Source organism: Solea senegalensis, linkage group LG12 (assembly GCF_019176455.1).
Source record: "Solea senegalensis isolate Sse05_10M linkage group LG12, IFAPA_SoseM_1, whole genome shotgun sequence".
In the NCBI taxonomy this organism is placed as follows: Eukaryota; Metazoa; Chordata; class Actinopteri; order Pleuronectiformes; family Soleidae; genus Solea; species Solea senegalensis.
This window is the reverse complement of record NC_058032.1, coordinates 7,692,494-7,713,821: the sequence shown is the minus strand read 5'-3', so window position 1 is coordinate 7,713,821 and position 21,328 is coordinate 7,692,494. Positions and strand designations below refer to the sequence as shown.

Here is a 21,328-nt window from a genome sequence, read left to right as displayed (position 1 = left end):
ATAATATTTTGTCACATGCAAGCTTCAGACCCACATTCTTATCTCAGACCACAGTGCACATTGTATCGTTAATTCCATTTTGTCGCTTTGTTTTCGCTTGTTTTTGCTTGAGTTGCATGAATAGAAATGCATGAATTTAGACATTGCTGCTGCTCTAGTTTTCTTGTCCAGATCTGTCCGATTTAATTACGGCAGAACCGTCAGAGTGACCATTTTACTGATCACTCGGGCAGCTTTCAAGGTTCACTGCCCCAAGTTTTACGCAGTTTTGATCTGATGTCTAGTTTGTGTCTCAATTTGAGTGGGAAGACTCAAAGAAATGCTGCTTTTTTGCGTCTCCAGTTTTTCCCTCTTCCCTCCCCCCTTTTTTATTCCCGTCCATTTAGACATCACTGCAGAACTGTGACCTAAGAGGAGTAAGACACTGGCCTTAGACAAACGGACCTCAGTTTACAGCTTCAGATTGATTTACACCCTGACATCGAGAAGTTAACATAGCCTTGGAGAGTTAATCCCTAATGTTGCTTGAGACAGTAAATAAATGGGAAAAGAAAATACAAAGTGAAGGAGTTTGCAGAAAAGCTCATTCGTGCTAATTATTTTTCTCCCACCCCTCCCTTGTTAAAAGCTTTCCCACCCCTCCAATCAATCGCCACTTTAGCAAGCAGGAGGGGATGCAGGAAGTGTAAGCCTCATTAGTCTGATTGGGCCGATGTGGAAGATGGAAAGAGATGGAGTGAATGAGGGAGTAAAAGAGAAAAGGAGTCAGCTTGGTCATCAGCACTTGGCCCATCAGAGTGTCGGACATCAAGGCAAATGCTGTGGTCACATGCGGTGGTTTGTCGGGTAGTTGTGACTCCTGGTGGTCTTGAAGATGTGCCTCTTGTGTACCTGGTATGGGGCAAAGCCATTGATGGAGGTAGTTTTGTTAAATTTTGTTAAATTCAAGTTTTTTTTTTGCACAAATGAATAATGACATCATTTAGATTGGTTCAATAAAATCTTTGCTTTCATCAAGCAGCAACTTTTTCTTCTACCAGGCACAAAAGAAACACGGAGGCTCATTTTTATGGCACAAAGGAAGTGCGTGTGTGTGTGTGTGTGTGTGTGTGTGTCACTGTGCAACATCAACAGAACGAGGGGAGTGCTTTTGTTTTCTGCAGTATCTGTAGTTTTCCCCAGGTGAAGGAAATGGTGGGCAGTGGACTAACTGAAACCGTACCTGGCAAAAGGAAAAAAAGATCTCTGTTGTTGTAGGAGGCAAAAAAAACAAGGCAACGGCTGACAGTAACTGAAACTGAGGCAAAATGGAATAGGACCAGACTTTTAGGGCTTTCATTTGATGGAGAGAGCTGCACTGTGCAGCTGACCACATCTAATGGCCACACTCAATGACATCCCCCTCCCTGATATCTGGCCAAAATGTTGTTCTACAAATTTGCACCACAGCTTTCAGTTTAGTTTTGTTGAAGCCACGGAGAAGAGTGTTTAAGTCATTTACTGTGATTCAAAAGTATTACTCACACTACTTATACAATTATATTATCCTCCTTATGACATCTGTCATAATTATTGATGCATTAGCGGGAAATAAACCAATTTAAATTCAAGTTTTATACAGACCACACCACTATTTGTTACTTTATTTGTGTCAATATTAGCTCACTGCTTAATTTTTGCTTACATTTTCTGAAAACATACATACATGTCTGAAATGATATAGCATTTCCTCCTGCTACACAGACGGATGCATGGCCAGAGTAAATCTAGCAGAATATATAATCAACCTGCGTGAATGTGTATACTTCTCTTATTTACGTGATCCTCCCATAAATGCATAAGAAATGAGGGGATCTGAGCATCTTGCAAACACTTTTTTTCCCTCTGTCTTTTTGATGAATGCATCACATCTGTCCCCTTGTCTGAATCTTTTTTCTTTTTTTTTTTTCTCAGTATGATAAATAAATGAAAACAAAGTGTCGTAAGTGTCGACACTTTGGGACGGTCCACTTTGGACAGCGCTCAGTTATGTGAAAGAAAAGTGATGGATGTAGTGACGAGAAAGAGCACACGTTAAAAAAAACAAACAAGAAAACGCTAATCACAATTACAAAGTAATGTACCTTATGTACTGTACTTTATTTCTATAGCCTTTTACAGGCGGCGATAAATAATTCATGAAACATAAATAAAAGCATGAAAATACCAATTGAAAACACTAACTAACCAAAAGAATTAAGTAGAATTAAAACTGTCACCGTACTACTGGGTATTAAAAGTTTGAATTTAAAAAGGCCAAGGTCAGTGATAACACAAATTTCAGGTGGGAGGGGCTTATTGCTGAGTTTGGGGGCAGCAGCTGAAAAGGCTCGGTCAGCCCACTGTTTCTATCTAGACCTGGGCACGTCGAGCTTAAGCTGGTTGGATTGGATGACCGCAAATCTCTACTGTGCTTGCGAGCAGTTTAGGCCATTAAGGGCTTTAAAAACAAAGATTAAAAGTTTAAAATCAACTCTAAAACGCACAGGTAGCCAGTGGAGAGAATAAAGTATTAGAGTGATGTTCTCCCGTCTAAACTGAGTTTGTTAAAAGGCGAGCAGCCGCATTTTGCAGTAATTGGAGGCGGCTGAGAGAAGACTGAGCGACACCAACATAAAGGGCATTACAATTGTCCAGTCTTGAACTAATGAAGGCATGTATGGCTACCTCCAGGTTGTGGCTTGTTAGAAATGGCTTTGCTTTAGCCAGTATACGCAACATTGTCTATTTATTTGTTCAAATTCAACTTACTGTCAAGGAAAAGACACCAAGGTGTCTAACAGGTGAGCGGAGCTGTGAAGACGGGGCACCCCAGCTCGCTGCTCCAGTATCACCAAAAACAATACACAACTCCATCATCGTTTCATCCATCCATCCATTTTCTACCGCTTTATCCTCAACATGAGGGTCGTGGGCTGACTCATGGCGGTGTACACCCTGGACCCTGGATTTACCCCCAAATCTGCGTGTTTTCAGACTGTGAGAGGAAACCGGAGAACCCGGAGAGAACATGCAAACTCCATACAGAAAGGCCCTTGTTTCTGACTGGGTCGTGAACCTGGGTCTTCTTGCTACAAAGGCAAGAGCACTAACCACTCGCAGTCGGTGTAACTGCGAGTCCCTTTGTTTCATTTAAATGAATACAATTTGGGCTCAGCCACTGCTTGATGTCAGAAATGCAGTCAAAATGCTTTGTGAGACACTGTTTCAGGCTGCAAAGGTAAATAAATCTGAACATCGTCAACATACCAATGAAACGACAAGTTATGGCTGGATATAATTGAAAGCAAGTGGCAGAAGTGAGGGATTTAAGCAATCAGAGTTTCAGATTTAAAATGGCTGACCAAATGTGACCGGGGCTATTGATATTGCAAAAAGCCCTTTGAGGTCCTGCCAGTGTGACAATAATGTGGAGTTTGTGAAGCAGCCAGCTTTCGAACTTGCATGTCTTTCCTTTGCATGCTCACTTAATGCACTGCTTAATACAGTTGTAATCCTTTGCATCCTCATTTTTTTTTTTTTTTTTTCTTTTTTAACGACGATAATAGTGTGACACCTGCCCTTATTTTCACATATTGGTTTTAGTGCCAGACAAGCAATCAGTCTAGCATCAAGGCTTTGGCTCGGTATCCAACGTCCTTGTCTCCTTGGCTCTTCAGGTTGAATTCTTGTGCCATTAAAAAAAAAAACACACGCACATAAAATATATCCACAACTCATAAAAAGCTTTTTTTTTTAATGAGTTTATCCTCCTTTTGATTATTGATATTTCTCATTTCGATTTTTGACATTTGAATTTAACCCAGTTTCACGGATTCAGCCGCGCAAGTAGTTTTGACGAGAACTGGGACACATAGACGGAGTAAGAAAAAAAAAAATATGGAAATTAAAAGCACATTGGGGAAGATTATCCCCATTGTTGGCTGCTTTATTTGAATAGTAAAGTATAATGCTGGCTGATAATAAGCCTCCATTTTCTCTCATCTGTGTAATCACAGCTTAGTGAACAAAGTACAAAGGATGTATCATTGTAACCCCTAAAATGGGCTTGAAGTGAACCCCTTTCCCACTCTCCACCAGTAAATACATGGGATCCTCATTGTCTGCTCACATGGCCTCATCGCAGACGGTGCCTTTGTCACATAATCACATGCGGACACACAGAGAGTACACGGAGTACACTGTGCACACACTGTTAACAATTACAATCTTGTAATTATCTATCAGGCGTTGTTGTGAAGTGGTGCCCGATGTGCATCCTGTCAGCCGTGCTGCATTATCAGAGCTTAGGAAATGATAAGGCTATTTATAGAGGCTGTTCATTCACTTATCCTGTTGTTGCCAATGCCCATGGGTGGAAATTGGAACCTCAGAGCTGGACTGACAGAAAGGTTGATCGTTCACTGCGTCGACCTGTATTGTATGATGTCAAAGCCGAACATATTATGATTTAATACAAGTTGGTTACAGCAAGTTTTCCTGTACTGAAGTGGCAGTTTTAGAAAACTTTCATTTTTCTCCTCTGGAAGAAAATAGGTTTATCTAATTATGAAAAAAAACATTATTTTGTCTAATCTTTTTTGTAATGTACGTATGTTCTACTCCAGCTTCATGGTCTGTTTCTCTGAATAAGCCCATTTAGACACAAAAATAAAAACCATCCATCCATCCAGCCGTGGTGGTTATGTGGTCAGTGAACATGGAGTTACATTTTTTTTTCCTATAGTATTAAGAGTGTGTAGCTGTTGTACTTACATTTATTAAATCAAAACACAACGTTTTTCTTACGAGCCCAAGAAATACATTCAGTCTGAGCAGATGTTCGTCTTTGGTAGATTCCAGTGTTTAAAATGAAATACTACACCCACAATTGGCATTTCACCCTGTACTTACTTTGTCTTCTGCAAGACTGACATATGTATTTGCATCGTGTAGAATGATCTCTTATTTATTAATTTTGAACAAGACCGAAACACAATTGGAACAGGTTTTCAGGATGTTTTTGTGGACATATTATTTAACCTTAGTTTCCTAATGTGTCATTCTCATTAACTCAAATATTCACTGATCCAAATGGATCCTTATTTGTATTTATGTTCAGTTTTTTCCATAAAATGTCAGAAAACGTTAAAAAACGTTGATTAGTGTTTACCAAACCTGGAAATGATGATGTTCTCGAATGTCTTGTTTTTGTCCACAAACCGAAACGATTCACTTTTAATGATTTCTTCGTTACATGGAACAAAGTAATGGAAGACAATATTCACATTTAAGAAGCTGAAACAATGAGAAATCTTGTTTTAATCATGAAAAAAGCTTCAAACTGATTAATCGATTATCAAAATAGTAATAATATTTTTTTTTAATTGAAATTGAAGTTATCTATGTAGATTAAAAAAAGAAAAATGTTCTGAAATATTTGCTGACACTTTTTCCACGTTTGATTTTTTTTTTCTTTCTTCTTACCTTTGAACCAGACTGTTACCTTTGAGTGAATGAAATGTCTGGCAGCACGTTGTGCGGACTGGACTTCTGGTATGATCGTGATCCACTCAGTGGCATTTTCAACCGAGTAATGAATAATTTACTGTGCTCCTGGAGTTGATTTATGTATTTTTTTTCTTGGCTGTGATGGATTTGCCTGTGCTGAAGAACGGCTCAGAGTCAGTACTCTGGAGAAATCACATTGCCATAACTACAAGTGCCGAGGTCCAGAGTGTTGCCCCAGAGAGGTGGGCTGTAATCCGACCATGAGTGAAGGCTGAGAGCTCTGGAAGACCATGTCCAGCAGGAGCCTTCTGCCTGAAGCGCGGCTCAGCCAGTTGTTTCTCCTCAGTTTTCTTATGCCGGCAGCACAAGAAACTGAATGCTTGATGGTTTATTATACGAAGAAACAGAATCCATCAATTATTCACTTAATGTCAGTCCAGGGCAGATGATGAGAGGAGTCGGCACAAAGAACATAATAAAATTATTATTAGAAATTATTATAAATGTCTCTCTCATTGACTTCATTCGAGATGCTCCTTTTCCTGACAGCAACGTTAGAAAACTCTATTGGTATACATGCTCATAATTAGGCAAATTTAAAGATAAAAGGCTCGGAAACTGAATGGAGGATAATTGCAGTATAAAGGCAATTTAGTTATCTTTTACTACACGCTTTCATTGTGGTTAAGGCACAAGTTAATTTGGAAGGTTTCTTTTCTTCTTCTTTTCCTTCTCACTAGAGGCATCTTGCAGTAGCACCCAAGTGTCTCTCCCTCTCTTTCTCTCTCTCGCTGATAGACAGCCTAATTCATACAGTTGGTATTGTTATAATCCCCCCGTGGCTGTCTCAGTGTTCTCTCTCTGCCTTGTTTATTCCACTGACGTCCTCTCCATCCATTGCTACAAAGGAAGCCTGTTGTTGTTGTTGGATCACATCATACCTCTGAGGAAAAGCCGCCGGTTTCTTGCAGTACAACTCTGTGAGGAGAAAAGTGTCGGCGCTTGTTATTCAGCTCTGTCGGAAGTCCTTCGGGACCCCGAGTCCCTTGAAACACAAAGGTACACAGCTGTGTCTCAAACAATGACTTGTTAAATTAATTTTTGAAATTCATGGGTGAGTTTGATTTGCAGCTGAAAGTGAGGTTTGGGGGCCACAGGTTTTGTAAATGATAATATTGGAAAAAAAATTGAGGTGTGCATGTGTTTGAACATTTCCATTGCTTACATGTTGATGTTTATCTGCAGTCTACCTTATTTTGTTTACTTTCAAATGAGTGAGTCACTGACACACACCTGACAATACCCACGACACGTAAACAGTTTTTTTCCTGCACACCCCAACATGGAAGCACACTTACTTTCTCAACATCTTAGTGATTGGTGAGGTACCAGCCGATAACCCATTTCATGACACTAATCCATTCATTTCGCACATGACTACACACAAACACTGATAGAATACACTCATCTCCTCGTCCCGCAAATTTTTCCTTCCCCCAAGGAACACAAGCCCCATAGAACTGCATTTTCTTATTGCCTGATTGCAGTGGGGGAAAGTGACTGGTTCATATAATTTCCTCTATTTTGAAATGAATTATTTGCATTGCAATAATTATTCAATTCTGGCCGTAGAATGATTTTATAAAATGAAAATGCAAAATCCATGAATGCCTTTTATTATATTCCACCCGTTTACATGTGACACACTGACTGCTGTGAGGTCAGTTAGTACAAAAATGGTACTCTTTCCAAATGTATTCCATTGTTTAAGATGCATATTTACATATATACATTGACCTTTGGCTAGTAAGAGTTTATAATTAATGCATACACTGGGAAGTGATGCAGCTTCATATCATTCTTGACAGCCCTGTGGTAAAGGAACATACAGTAGTACAGCTGACCATTTTTATTGCACATCGGTGACTGGGGCTCACTCGTTGAGCACAAACATGCCACATATTTAAAGTATTGAAACTGAAGTCAGTTTGTATGCGGCAAACTGTACTGTATGTGCTTGACGACACTTATTGGTGTCGTTGGATGTTGCGGCTGAATGTCCCTCAGCTCACCCTCTTTTCCAAGTGTGTTGAAAAATCTATGTTGCTTTCAGTTGACATCAATACTTAAAAGATTACTTTGACAACTGTAGGAGATGTAAAATGTCAATGTACCAAAGATGTAGCAAAGAAGTACAGAGTAACTTTTGTGTTGTTGACATATCCGCTATGTGTGTGGCTTTTTTAACTTATGAGGGTAACTCAACAAGCAAATCCGACATTTAAACTGAAAATTGCTGGGCTTGTTAGTGGTCAGGTGGGTGTTAACTATAAATGATACCATCAGTGAGATGGATACCTGTTTCTGTTATTTTCTATTAACTAGGCCTAGTCATTAATTATTTTAAGTTGGTAAATAACTCAACAGCACTTTAATTTGTATTCTGAACAAGGTCAAGAACCATGCTTTCTGTGTCGTTCAAGGTTGTCAATAAAGGTGTTAAAAAGCCTTTTTTGTGGCAAAAAAAAGTTAACTTAAGGCCCTGTTTGAGGGTAAAGGGGAAAAAAAAATACTTGAATTAAGGTGCTTGTACACAAAAAGATTTATTTATTTTTATTGACGCACCTCCTCTACACATTGTTTGTAGTCTATGCAAATGTTGTAGCCATCACAGGAGGCTTTGATCAATCATAGTGAAGTTCAGAGAGAGGGTGCTCGCTCTCCTTGGCTGTTCCACTACAGCTGCTCCTCTGCATACAGGTCAATTTGGTAGACAGATTACAATTCCAGCACCAGCGACTCTCCTGCGAAGCTACCTAAAACGAAAAGAGTCTCAAAAAGAGCTCAGGATTTCAAATGCAATAGAATGTGTGTCAATATTGGCCGTGTTTCAAAGATTGAGAGATTGCCTCAGGTTGTCTGGTGCATATGAACCAAGTGCCTATGTTTGTATTTTAAGAACCAGCAGATGAACCTCTGCAATCAACCGTCTTTCCAGCAATCCTGCCTGCTGCAGCTTTAAAGGAAGCAGAGCTGAATAATCCCCTTCGGTCACATCTGTTACTGAGCAGAAATAAGATTCTGAGTTGGTTGCAGGGCTGAATGATTTTGGGGGGAATTATCTAATTGCAATTTTTCACACCGATTTTAATTTCATCTGCAATTTTTTCCAGTCCAGTATTCATTTTGTAATGGATTTAAAATATGATGTAAGCATTACCATATGAGATATCATCAGAATGAGAATATAAAGATAAGAATCCTTGAAACCATAAACAGTTTGTGTAAACTCTGGATCAGTTATGTTGCGTAACATGTGCATCCTAAATCGCAGCACAATTTATTGTTCAGGCTGATACTTGGTATATGTGTACATTTCTATTCATCTTTCTGTGGGTGTGGAGTGATAAATAAAATGAATATGGAAGTCTTGAGGCTAAATGATGGACTGTGACAGTGAAAGGCCTTTGCAGTGAGTGAGAGACATGGAGATACACACACACGCTGGTTTCCATGACTTCAGAGGACATTGCATTGACTTACATTTCCTTTCTTACTTTAACCTTAACCATAATTAGTATTGGCCTTATTAACCCAACCCTTACCTCAGCCTAACTTTAAAACTTGTCCACTTTGAAATTTTGTAATTTAGGTAATGGGGACTTGGGTTTTGTCCCCATAATGTGAGATTTAGGTCCCCACAATACCAGTTGCACAGTTACACACAGACACACAACCTCTCTGAAAAAGTTTGTTTTTGCCATAGACAGCACTCACTACACTGATCCATGTTTATCTACAGTACAGACAGTATATTCCTTCCCCCTTAACAACCTTCCATCACGAGCAGTTACTTCTGGATGGACACTTATACACTCCCCCGTTCGTTATATTGATCCATGCTTACACAAGCATTAGCACTCACTTAGAATAAGAGGCATGTCTTCACTCAAACACAGCGGCAAAGACAATAAACACTTCCGTGCAAATGAACACACAAATGTCTTGGGATCAAGAAAACATGCGTCTACTTTTTGGCTAGCAGATTTTTTTTTTGGCCAAAATTAAACAGTGTGTAGCAGCTAATGTATTCATTCAGTGTGTGTGATTTAATGAGGACCACTTCATCTTGTCATAAATCATGATAATAATCCCATTGATTTCCATTTTTTTGAAGTCACCCCAGTGTATTACTTGATGTCTCGAGCCATAGTTTTTTTGATTTAATAAACCACACACACACATAGACGCACACACACAGATAAGTCATCAAAGCTGCTTTTCCTTTAGTCTTTATTGTTCTGCATAGAAAAAAGACACCAGACCAATAAATGGAATTGCATTTTGCACCCATTTCTATGTTTATACATAAGAGTGTTTTCATTGTCACATCGGAGGGTGATAATTTTAAAGGAAAAATGACTTTTTCACAGAGTGAAAGGGATCGTCAGTGCTCTTTAAAAAAGGGAAACCAAAAAACAAATGCAGACATGAGAATTTAAAAACTCACACCGGAGCTCGTCCAATATTACTGGTGCACAGTAACACAGGCTGGAAAAAGAAGAGAGCTACTGAAAGTAAGACTTGGTTTCAACACTCAACGCTCTATTTAAATTGTGTCTCCCCTGTGTCTCCCCCCCATCCTCCCCTTTACAGATTTACTCTTTATTTTTCCTATTCTCTCCTCTTCCTCTTCTAATCTCTGACAGCACTTTTCCTTTGAAGTTCCTCTCCTCCAGTAAGTACTTTTGTTGTTTCACTGAACGGCAGACAGAGCAGGTGTCTTGGGGTTGTGTTGTGTGTTTACATTGAACTGCACAGTGTAGTGGTCAGGCTGTGATCCTTGTTAATAAAACTGTATGCTGTGTTGAGGCCTATCAGAGTCGCTTTATGTACTTTATCTCCCAGAATGCATCACAATGTTGGTTTAAATAAAGTTGACTTCAACTTAAAATACTAAAAATGATTTTAGGGTCCGATAGGTTGAGTGGATACTGTTTCGGAATTAAAATTCTGTCAGGTTTTTTGCTGTACTCTTTATATTGTGGAAGGTCTCCCTTTACTATCAACAGGATGTAAACGTTTCATTTATTAAGCCATTTTTGCTACAAATAAACATGTGCAACTACTTTACATCAACGGCGGAATTGTATTTGACCATAGTGTGACAATATGTAACACACACACTCCTGTCTGGAATTTATTTTAATCCATATTCAGTAATGCAACAACATCTCAAAAGCGATAATCACAATGCATAGTACTGTGCAAAAGTCTCAGGCTATCATTAGATTTGCTAGTGTTTAGCAACGCTATAATGACCATACATACAGTGTAATCACTTCTCAATCACTTCACTGGAACACAGGAATCATGCATGCAGTTTTGTGACAATAGTGTGACCTACCCTGACACTTGAACAATAGCACGGCCCTGGCTCTCTTAAACCTAATTAATGTTACTGGTAAAACCTTTGTTTGTCCTCCTATTTTATGTTATAAAAAGAAAATATCTGCTGTAAGAACAATGAATCTATTACTCCAGGTTTATTCAAGACATGCTTGAGCATTACATACACTTAATATATGTTAATGTATAATAAGACCAATTTTTAGTCCCATCATTCCAGTCCAAATGCCAATCATCACAGAATTTGACAGACATGAAAACAACAACGCTGGTGGTAAGACCTGTAAGACCTTTACACAGTACTGCATATGTCATTGATAATGCCCAGTGGTGCCCTCTTGTAATTTCCGAGCTTTTTTTAAAACTGAAAACATATTATGGTCATGAGGGAACTTGAGCTTACAGACACAGAAGCTCTGATTTCTACCAAAATGTTTTATATACAATTTTTATATAAACGAAAAAACTGTCACCGGGCTAAGATAATGGCTTACTATTACAAGATATGATTATATTTCTCCCTTTTTTTCCATTTCAGAAGGTAATAAAAAAAATGAGACCAGTCCACAATAGAAACTCTGTACATGCATTTCTTTTTCTAAATATCGGAGTTAATAACCATATTGTGTTGACATTCATATTCATATTAATGTCTATCTACCTTTCTGAAGTTGTGATAGTCAGCTTATAAAGGTGAAAGCTGCCCAATATATATCAAGTATTTGACTTATTTTGGTAATGATTTCAGACCAAGTGCATCTTCAGTCTTTGAAGAAAGTATGCAGCCTGCTATCACACAGTCATTTGTTGAGTGCAATAGTGGATCCACAGAGTACAACTTGAGACATTTTTTGGATGATGACATTGTCACCCCATTTTTCCATACCCTATACTCACTCTTCTTGATTCCCCATCTTGTTTTGCTTTTGTGTGTGTGTTTTTTACTTGTCTTCCTTTTAACTCAATTTTTCTGTCCTTGCTCTCTGCCTTGAGCCAACACACCTTTTTCAGTGCCTCTGTGCCCCAAATGACACTCTTCTTTCTCCCCTATGTCTTCTTTCATGTTCTACCCCTTCATCCATCCATCTATCTATTGCCCTCCACTCTCCTCCTCTCCCTCTCATTAGTCTCCCCATGCTGTGGTTTGTGTCTCCCGTCTCTGTCAGGAGTGTTATCACTGCTGTCAGCTCCCTTGGCGAGAACAAAGTCGTCCTCTGCTAACGGCACCACAAAAGACATGAGAGAAATAAAAGGAAAGAGCCAAAATAAAAAAAAGAGGACGAAAAGGAGAGAAGAAAAGCAGAGGAGTAAACCAGGGAAAATAGGGGGCTAGGAACACATCTTTTCATGTCAATCATGATGCATTGTCATCTGTGTGTTATAACAACCATTGATTTCTCCCTCTGTCATCCCTTTCATCTATACAGCACCAAGCTTACAGTCGGTAGGAAGATATGAGCGCTATCTCTATACACATCAAGTGCCTTTCCCTCATATTATAAATATATCTCCTGCTAAATCAGCTAAGCCTAGTATATCAACCTCAAATAAGTTACTGTGTATTATGAGCTCAGAAGAAGAGTAGATTTCAAAGACACTGAGTTATCAAAAGAGAAAACGTAACAATTTATAACTAGAAGTAGAGCTGAAAGAAGGTCCTACTGTATCATGTAGTATACAGTAGCAGAGAATAGTAGGACTGTTACTTAAGTCACTCAGTAGCAATGTCCAATAACATAGCTGAAATCAGGCTTTTCTACTTAACAAACCATTTTCAATTGAACCAGCAGAGGCACAGAGGGTACTTTGGAAACCAAGGACAAAATGGCCACAAGGTCAGGGTCATCATCCTGAATGGTGCCCCTGGCATTTGTGGCTTAGGGAGTATGTCCCTGCATCATCACGTATACGCATAATCTATGTCGGGGATACCACCATCTCTGTAGCCACGATTGGTACCATAAGTGACATGATGGTGGCTGGCTTGGCTGAGGATGGTGCCGTTGAGGCTGCCAGCTCCATGGCTGCTGCGGTACGTCCCGTTAGCTTGGGAAGGAGAGGAAGAGGAGGGGAAAATGGTGTGGATATAGGTGACATCCTCCAGCTTTGGCTGCAGTGGCTGGTGGGCCATAGCTGTCATCTGAAACCCTGCAGGAGGAGCCCTGATCTCCAAAATGGAAGTGTCTTTCTTCGTGCCTGACTCTACATAGTCATCATAATGTTTTCCTCCCCGCCCCCTGTTGTATGAGCCTGAGTCTCCAGACATGTAACCTGCCCTCTGTCCATACCAGCAGAAGATGCCAAATATTAACAGCAGGCTTACCAATGCTGTGGCACCCCCAATGATCCCAGCTAATGGCAGGACTGTTAGCTCAGAGTCCTGTCCCTCTTTTTCTGACCCCTCTCCACCTGAGCTAACCGGAGCCTCTCCAGTCTCTATTCGAGCACAGGTTGGGGTTGAGTCTCTACTCTCTGTGTCCATGCCTGTACTGCCAGCTCGAGATGAACTTATACTAGACCCTCCAAAGGGATGTTCCTGTCGCAGTGGCAGCAGACAAATGAGGTAATGTGAGCGTGGGGTGAGCTGGTTAAGGAGGTACTGTGTCCTCTCTCCAGGAACCAAAGTCTCTGTAATTGAACCAAGAGCTGCACTGCTACCTAGCCTAAGCCACGACAAGCGAAAAGAGGGTGCTGGCTTTGGGCAAAGCCAACTGACCAGTACACTGTCCGAAGAGAGAGGCTTTACAGTCAGCTCCAAGGCCTCTCCAGATACCCGCCCCCCTTCACTGGGAGGAAGAGGCATAACGAGGTCTGGCCACTTGGCTCGCAGGGTAAAGAGGGAACCTTGTGTGGGGACCAACAGAGAAGTAGTGGTGGTGCTACCATGTGGGCCTGAAGCCACCACTTGGCCCTGTCCAATACCGTCTTCACCTCCTCCATCTTTTTCTGCTGGGTTCATCCCGACCCCAGTGCTGGGACCAGCAGGAGGACTTTCACACTGCTCCATCAGGGAGGTAAGGTCTCTCAGGATCAGGCCTCTTACTTGTTCAGGCCCTTGACAAGTCAGACCTCTGACTGTCACTGCTGAACCCCTGCTATGCAGCCATGCATGAAGCCATCGAAGGTTGCAGCCGCAGTACCAGGGATTTCCTCGCAACAGTAGCATCTCCAGGCTTTCGGTGTCCTTTAGAAGTCCTCTGGGGAGACTGGTCAGATTGTTTCCTGACAGGTCCAACTTTTGTAGTCGTCGCATCCCATCCAGCGTTCCCCGTGGTATGTGGGTCATTCCATTGTCTTGCAAATGGAGTCGTACCAGATGAGCTGATGGCAATTTGACAGGAGGTGACTGCAGGGCATTTCTGACCAATGACAGCTCAGTCAGGTTGGAGAGACGAGAAAAGGTGTCATCTGCAATGCGTGTGTTGGCCAACAGGTTCCCATCCAGGACTAAGCGTCGCAGTGAGGAGAGCCCCCGGAAAGCATGAGTGGGGATGGTGCTGATTCGGTTGTCATCGAGTCGCAATTCTTCCAAGGAAGCTGGCAAACCAGCAGGGATGCTTGACAGGTGGTTTCGAGACAGGAAAAGCAGTCGAAGCCGTGGAGTCCCAGAAAAAGCTCTCTCCTGGATGCTAACTGTGGATATGGAGTTATCATCCAGGTGTAAACGTTCTAGTAATGGTAACTTGGCCAAAGCTGACCGCGGTAACGTTCGTATATTATTATCCTGCAAATGAAGCTCCCGTAATGAAGGCGGAAGATGTATAGGGAATTCATCTAACTGGTTGGCATACAGATATATCACTCGTATGGAAGAGCTGCGTTCCAGTGAGGGAGGCAGCCCGGCATTGCTCAGCCGGTTGCTCTGCAAGTAGAGGATGGCAGCTGTTAATGGTAGTGGAGGAATTAAGCTGAGGCCACGGTCATTGCAGTAGACAAAACCCTCATCACAGCGGCACACTGAGGGACAAACAATGCCCTCATCTCCCTCGCCTGTCTCCATGGCAATTGCTGCTGCCGCCAGTTCTAGCACCTCAGCCAGTAAGGTGAGGCACAGGAGGAGCAGGAAGAGCCAATCACGTAGCTCGGCAAGACTCTCAGTAGCCATGTTGGTACAAAGCTCCTGACTGAAAGAGAAGAATCAAAAACTGGATTAAAACAAGAACAAAGGCTGTAAGTAACTCATTGTAAAATCAAAGGAGACGTAACTCATTATATTCAAAAGAGTGCAGAACAAACACAGTTAACCTCTTTTTTAAAACTTCTTCTTGACTTAAGTGCTCTTTTCAAACCATTGCCATTAAAAGTAAAGATATTTTTATCTCTAAAGTCTAGAAATTGAAAAGCCAGATGTAATTTAGAAGGCCTGTCCACTATTAAATGGGTCAGTGTGGCCGAGCACAAGACAAATGGACATTTAGAGGCTGAGAGTGAAATGAGGGGTTGAGTGAGTGGACAAGAAAGGTGGCAAGACTTGGAGAAGACAGACAGACAACAGAGATGGTGAAAATTGAACAGTTGCTAGAAGCGAAAATAAGAGATGAAGACTTTTCTTCCACAGAGATTAACTGAAATTGAGTGATTGACATAAAACTAAAAAAGGAGAGATTAAGAAGGATGAACTGCCTACAGGGCTGTTGATCAATTTAGAGACAACTGAAGTATTAAACCTCTTGACTGCACTTAAGCTCACCCTGAACAGTACACAGAGACTAAGTACTTATTGTGGGGCACTTAATATCTTAAAATGTGTTAAATAAAATGCATGAATGAGAACATTTGTTAAATATACTGACCAACTGTGTATATATGATTATGATCAAAGCACACACATATAAGTAAGTGTACAGAGCACAAAGCTTTCAGAACAGTCTCACTACAGGCTAACATGTATAATGCATGTTTTCTCTTGGTTGTTATTGTTGGTGAAATTTCTATAAATTATTCAGTAAAGTGGTCCTGAAATCCCCAGAAATGTTTTAGTGAGATGTTTTACAGCTAAGCATTTTTCTGCAACATTAATACGTTCCTCAGTCGATGTTTTGTGACTTGTCTCAAAGCGAATCCCTGACACCGACATCAATAACATAAATTTACAATTGAGATAAAATGATCTCCGTGCACTTACATTCAATGAACATTATTTATAGAACATGAATAATATACACTAGTGAAAGTTGTGGGAATTGCATTGTGGCACACTCTTGTTTGAATCCTTTTTTTTTTTAGTAGCCTGAGGCTGGAAAATGTGCCCTGGCATAAAATGCCTGCCATGATTTGACAGCACATTTGATAAACAAATACTTTGAAGGCAAGTGTTTTTTTCTTTCCCTTCTGTACATGCACGTATGTGTCTGTGTGTGTCTGTGTATCCATATGTGAACTCAGTGCTAGATGCAAAATTGCCCCTTGACTACAGTCAAAATCCATGCAAAGCAAAATAAGAGATGGCAACAATAGAAAGATGGAGAGATGAGGGGGAAGGCGAGGAGACAGATGGAGAGTTGGCCAGTCTGTCAGAGAAGGAAAGGGGAAATGAGTTCCTGGCAATGATGGCTGAAGTCATATCAGATGACTTTGTTGCAAAATAAAGGAGAATGGTTTCAAAGATCGGTTGTGTGTTGCATTTCCCAGTGAGACAGGTGTAAACCCCAACATGCTTGTGTGTGCATCATGTGTGTGAAATGAGATCTGTATCAAAAGTCCTGTCTTGGCTTGACACAGGCAGTATTTAATGTAGGAGAATGTGTGCCGCTCAATTTAGCATGGACCCAGAATATTTTCTCTTTTCTTAATGGTATTTTCAAGCTATTTTTAAGCATTACCAGTGTTGGAGAAATAGAATAAGTAGGGGGGAAGAACATATGCACACATGAGGGAGTGACAGCATATGAGCTGAAACCATATTGGGAAATGCTCTGTGAATACCAGCTAGCATATGTTCATGGTGCCACTCTGTCCCTGGTTTCCTTTCATAAATATCCTCTTGGCACAAATCTTCCCCTGTGTTTTTGCCTACATGCCAAGATTTCCTATCAACACACCCTCATTATGAACCTGAAATTTTCTGTCTTCTCCCCTTCCTGGCTCCTTCTCTCTTTTCCAACTGTCACTCTCTCTTATGCCACTCTACACGCCGCGTCTATATTTTTTCCGACCATCTACCTCTCCCATACACCCACCACCTCTTTCTCTTGATAATCAAAATTTTTTTTTTATCTTTATCTTTTATATCCACTCTCAGGTTTGCTTACAGAAGTGTCCATGCATGCAGTCACTCTCCTCCTCACCTCTTCTGTCTCAACCTCTTTTTTTAACCCTATGATTTCACCTCTGGTCGTTCAGTGACTCCTACACAATGAGCTCAGTCTCAGTTCTCCTCTCCTCCTCCTCTCTCTTTCTCGCACTCCTTTGGCCTCAGCTTTCCTGCCTCTTTATTTGCCTCTTATTTTTTCTCTGTGTATTTATCCCTCTGAAAAAAAAACAAAGTCTGTTTGACTTTGTGTATATTTTTTGTGTCTTATGTAACACAGCAAAATAAGGCAGTGTGGTGTTCTTCGTTGCACTGAATGAAGGAAAGAAGTTTGTGTGTGATTGTCGAGGGCTTGCTAACCTGCTCAGTCTTTGTGCCTTTTCACGTCAGCTGCAGCTTGTTTTTTTTCTCCGAGTCAAGGATATGTGGAGAGCCGTATCACTGTGTCTCTACGTGCGATTGAAGGATGTTGCTGTGGATCCCTGTGTGTAAGCCCAGACTCCCAGTCTCCTTTGAAATGCTCAGAAGTGTAGAGTTGTTCCTTGGGGCCGGTGAATCTTCTTCAGCTTGCGTGAATGATGATAGGCATGATGATAGCCTGTACTCCAGGGATCCACAAACAACAACACCAGCATGGCTCACAGCCGCCTCGGCACCCACATTTGTGTGTTGTGTGTCCTGCTGCCAAGCTCCCTTTCTCTTTCTCTCTCTGGGTAGGTTTTATTTTGGTATGGGGGGTTTTAGGCCTGGCAACTTATGTCATCTTCAATGAGTGTCCAGAGGCCTAATTCTGAAACAACTCCTCCACACCCAAATGTGACAGTTTGGCAGACAGTCAGAAGATGGTCTTGGGCTCAAGGGTTCTTCTTGGAAGTCAAAAGAAATCCTGGATATTCATGCAATCAGTGGGTCATGCAAAAATAGTACAGTTGCTCTGAATTGCCAGGCCGTGGTCTTAATTAATGCACTGTCTGATCGCAGATTCAGAAAACGGCAGCAAATGAACGTCAAGGAAATTTGATCTGTTATTATTGTTTGTGTTATGACAATTTTGACAAAATAAATTTCACACTTCAGTACTGGTAATGAGCATGTGTGGAGGCTGTGATGGACAGGTTGACCCGATGCTGAATACAGACTGTAAGAGCTGGGCTCCCTCTCAATTTCAGCCTTTCTCTCTCTCTCGTTAAATGTTTGATTGCTTCTTTTTCAGTTCACACAGATCATCTTCAGAGGCAGCAAAGCCAGGGGAGAGTGCACACTGTATGTAGTCCACACTAAGGTCGCTGTGACAGCCAGTGTGAAAAGTTCACCTGCAGTTTTGGCGAAATGGACTTTCTGAAATGCACTGTCTGTTATCCTAAAGGAAGCTGTCAGTGGTGTTTGCTTCAGCAGGAGAGCTGGGTGGATTTTACTGAGCCCCAACCTGGAAAAACAGAGAACAGACAAACACAGTTTTAGGATTTGTAAAACATTGAAATATAGAGTAAATACAAAAACACAGTGTAGATTTATGGAGCTAACCAACAGGAACTTATGGAACAGCAATGAATGGATTTGTGTTGTGGACCATGGAATCAGTAAAGACACAAACTGCCCAACCAAACAGTCCATTTCAAAGAAGGGTCTGAAGTTATCGCCTGAGTATTACGTTAGAAAAGGCATCCCTTTGTAGTTCAGTAGTCACAGTAATCCACGTTTGCTTGACTGCATTTTCTAGCAGAAAATGTGTTTTCTGCTAAAATATGAAATTTAAAATTCCTCAGTTTCAGGTCTACACAAATGAAGCACTATTTTGGTTTAGCAGCTTTTCTTTAAATGGCACCAAGATGTAATGTTATCCTTCAACGTTAGCACAATATGGAATACTAAAAGGCGCAGGCTTAATAATAATTATCCCCATCAGAATAGTTATGCTGCTTAAAATTAAGTGCCTTGTGAAAATATTCCTGAAGGTCAGTGCTGCTGCTGCATATGTGCACCACGATGCTCCCAACAGACACAAACCTCCCATTAAGGTGACTCCATGTTTTATATCTGTGTTTTTTATTCACACAAAGCTTCGGAGCTTTCATTAACCACCGCGCGCTAAGTGCCTGTGTCTTGTTGCAGATTGAAACCCCCCAGTGAACACTGGCTTTAGAAATGTAAGGTTTTCATCAGGCATCCGGAGTGTACAGAGACAGATTCATCAAGGCCATTAACTGCTCTGCTGCTCACATTCGTCTGTTCACTTTATCCCAGAGTAAGTAGACTTCATTGCCAACTGGGAAATTATCATGTAGTTTTCTTAAACACAAATAGAGACAAATAAAGCTGTCCTCATTTTCATTTTCAAAGAGCACATGCTGGAGTGAGGAAGAACTTGGTCAACGGGCTGAGGTGTGTGGAGGGTATTAAAAAAAAAAAAAGAAGGTCACATCCTGAACACAGCGTAAAGTGTGTCTGTGTTTTAAATGGTCCCACAGACGGAGAGAACGCTGTGTTTAACTGGGTGTGCAGTTTAGTGGGGAGGTAATTTGCTTGCTTTGGGATTGACGCTGGACAATATGTTGTGAGATAAACTGTCCCCTTTTATAAAAACAAACTCCAGACTGATATCCTAGTGAACCGATTTATATGCGCGTGCATAGTGCAGCTAACATGTGCAATGAAAACGGCTTTACATGGGAGAGAATGCTAAACGGGTCAACTTTGTGATTGGCATTAGAGGAGAAATTAGATGACTGTCTACTCAAGGACAGTGATGATGTGTACAGCACTTTTGATTTCTAATACATGAGCTTTTAAGTGGCTCAGCAGTGAAATCATAATTCACATGAAGGTTTTTAATTGGTCACCATTAGCCGTGTCTTAATATTATTTGTCACCTTTGATAAAAAAAAATCTTCTGTTATTTTAAACCACGTCCCCTTAATTGGCTAGAATGTCTGGTCCAAAGCTGCCTGTACACCATGCACTAATCTTTCAATACCGCAGGCAAAATGTCTGCCCGCGTAGGACAAGCTGAGAATATTGAACATCAGGAGCATTTCCTCAGCTCACTGCCATTGCCCATTAGACATCAGTATGTGAAGCTCTATCTGTACAGTGTCACGGCTGTCCTTAAAACTTTTAGTGATGGATTTTCAGAGGCAAGCCTGGCTGACGGGGGTGTGGTGGGGGGTAGGTGAAGGAGGGGAGTAAAAAAGGGAGCATTAGGGAGCATGCATCAGAGCAGGGATTTGGGAGGCAAAAGCTAGACTCTATAGTCATTTAGGAGAAGGTATTACCTGAAAATGATGTTTGTCACGGGTTTTCAGAAGGTTAGAGAGTGGCGCTGGTTTTCATGGCCATCCCTGTATTTCATTTCACCATGTTACCACTTTTCAAAGGAAAATATCTCCTATATTTATCCACTATCCAAATGTACCTATTTTGTATCCTTGATTTTTAGCATTCATACATTTCCTTTAATGGCGACCACAGTCAAATGACTAGTAAAATACAATATATCCCAGTATTTTCTAGGGATGACACGATACCACTTTTTTTGTGTCCCATACCGTTATCGAACTTATCGATAACGGCATTTGTCTGATACAGTCATTTTCTAACCATTTATGAACTATGAAGCTATTAACAACACATTTATACTGAGTAATTTCAAAGGCATCATTCTTCAACTGTGTAACAAATAGTGTTCTCCCTAAAAAGAAGAAATAAACAGCCTAAACATGACTCAGCTAAAATGCTTTTGCTGATTTTTATTTACATTTTTACAGTCTGTGCATAGGGCAGAATGTGATATATAGGACTTTTGGATAGTATTGGGTTTTAGCCGATCCAGGGATTTTGATACCGATACTGACTGATGCTGATTCCCATCCCTAGTATTTTCCTTACAACTGATTATCACTTATAAAGCACACTGTCAATGAGGAGTAGAAGCAGTAATAAAGAGATCAGTTCTTACACTGATCCATACAGTGTTGAGGTTAGGAATATTTCTGAGTGACCCTCTGCTGTGTGTCTTTTCTGTATCGTTGTTTTTCCTGTATAGCAGGGAGCACAGAGAACATCTCATTCCTCAAGGGAAAGACATCACTCTGTTCTTGTGAGCCAGTCAATGACAACAGTGTATCCTACAGGCACGTTGTT

At 40.9% G+C, this 21,328-nt stretch overlaps 2 protein-coding genes across 5 annotated transcripts in view; one reads left to right on the top strand and one right to left on the bottom strand.

The window, feature by feature from the left end:
• Window positions 1–21,328, top strand: part of macrod1 (mono-ADP ribosylhydrolase 1) — a 113,181-nt gene that overhangs the window by 14,659 nt on the left and 77,194 nt on the right. The gene's annotated exons all lie outside the window — the stretch shown is intronic.
• flrt1b (fibronectin leucine rich transmembrane protein 1b) overlaps window positions 9,806–21,328 on the bottom strand; it is a 34,163-nt gene continuing 22,640 nt past the window's right edge. For both annotated transcript variants that reach the window (XM_044041164.1, XM_044041165.1), the window contains exons 2-3: window positions 17,549–18,614; window positions 9,806–15,062 (exon numbers count right to left, since the gene is read on the bottom strand). In XM_044041164.1, coding sequence (XP_043897099.1) covers window positions 12,839–15,043 — 2,205 coding nt within the window. In that variant the 5' untranslated portion in view covers window positions 15,044–15,062; window positions 17,549–18,614 and the 3' untranslated portion in view covers window positions 9,806–12,838. The remainder of the gene's footprint in view (window positions 15,063–17,548; window positions 18,615–21,328) is intronic.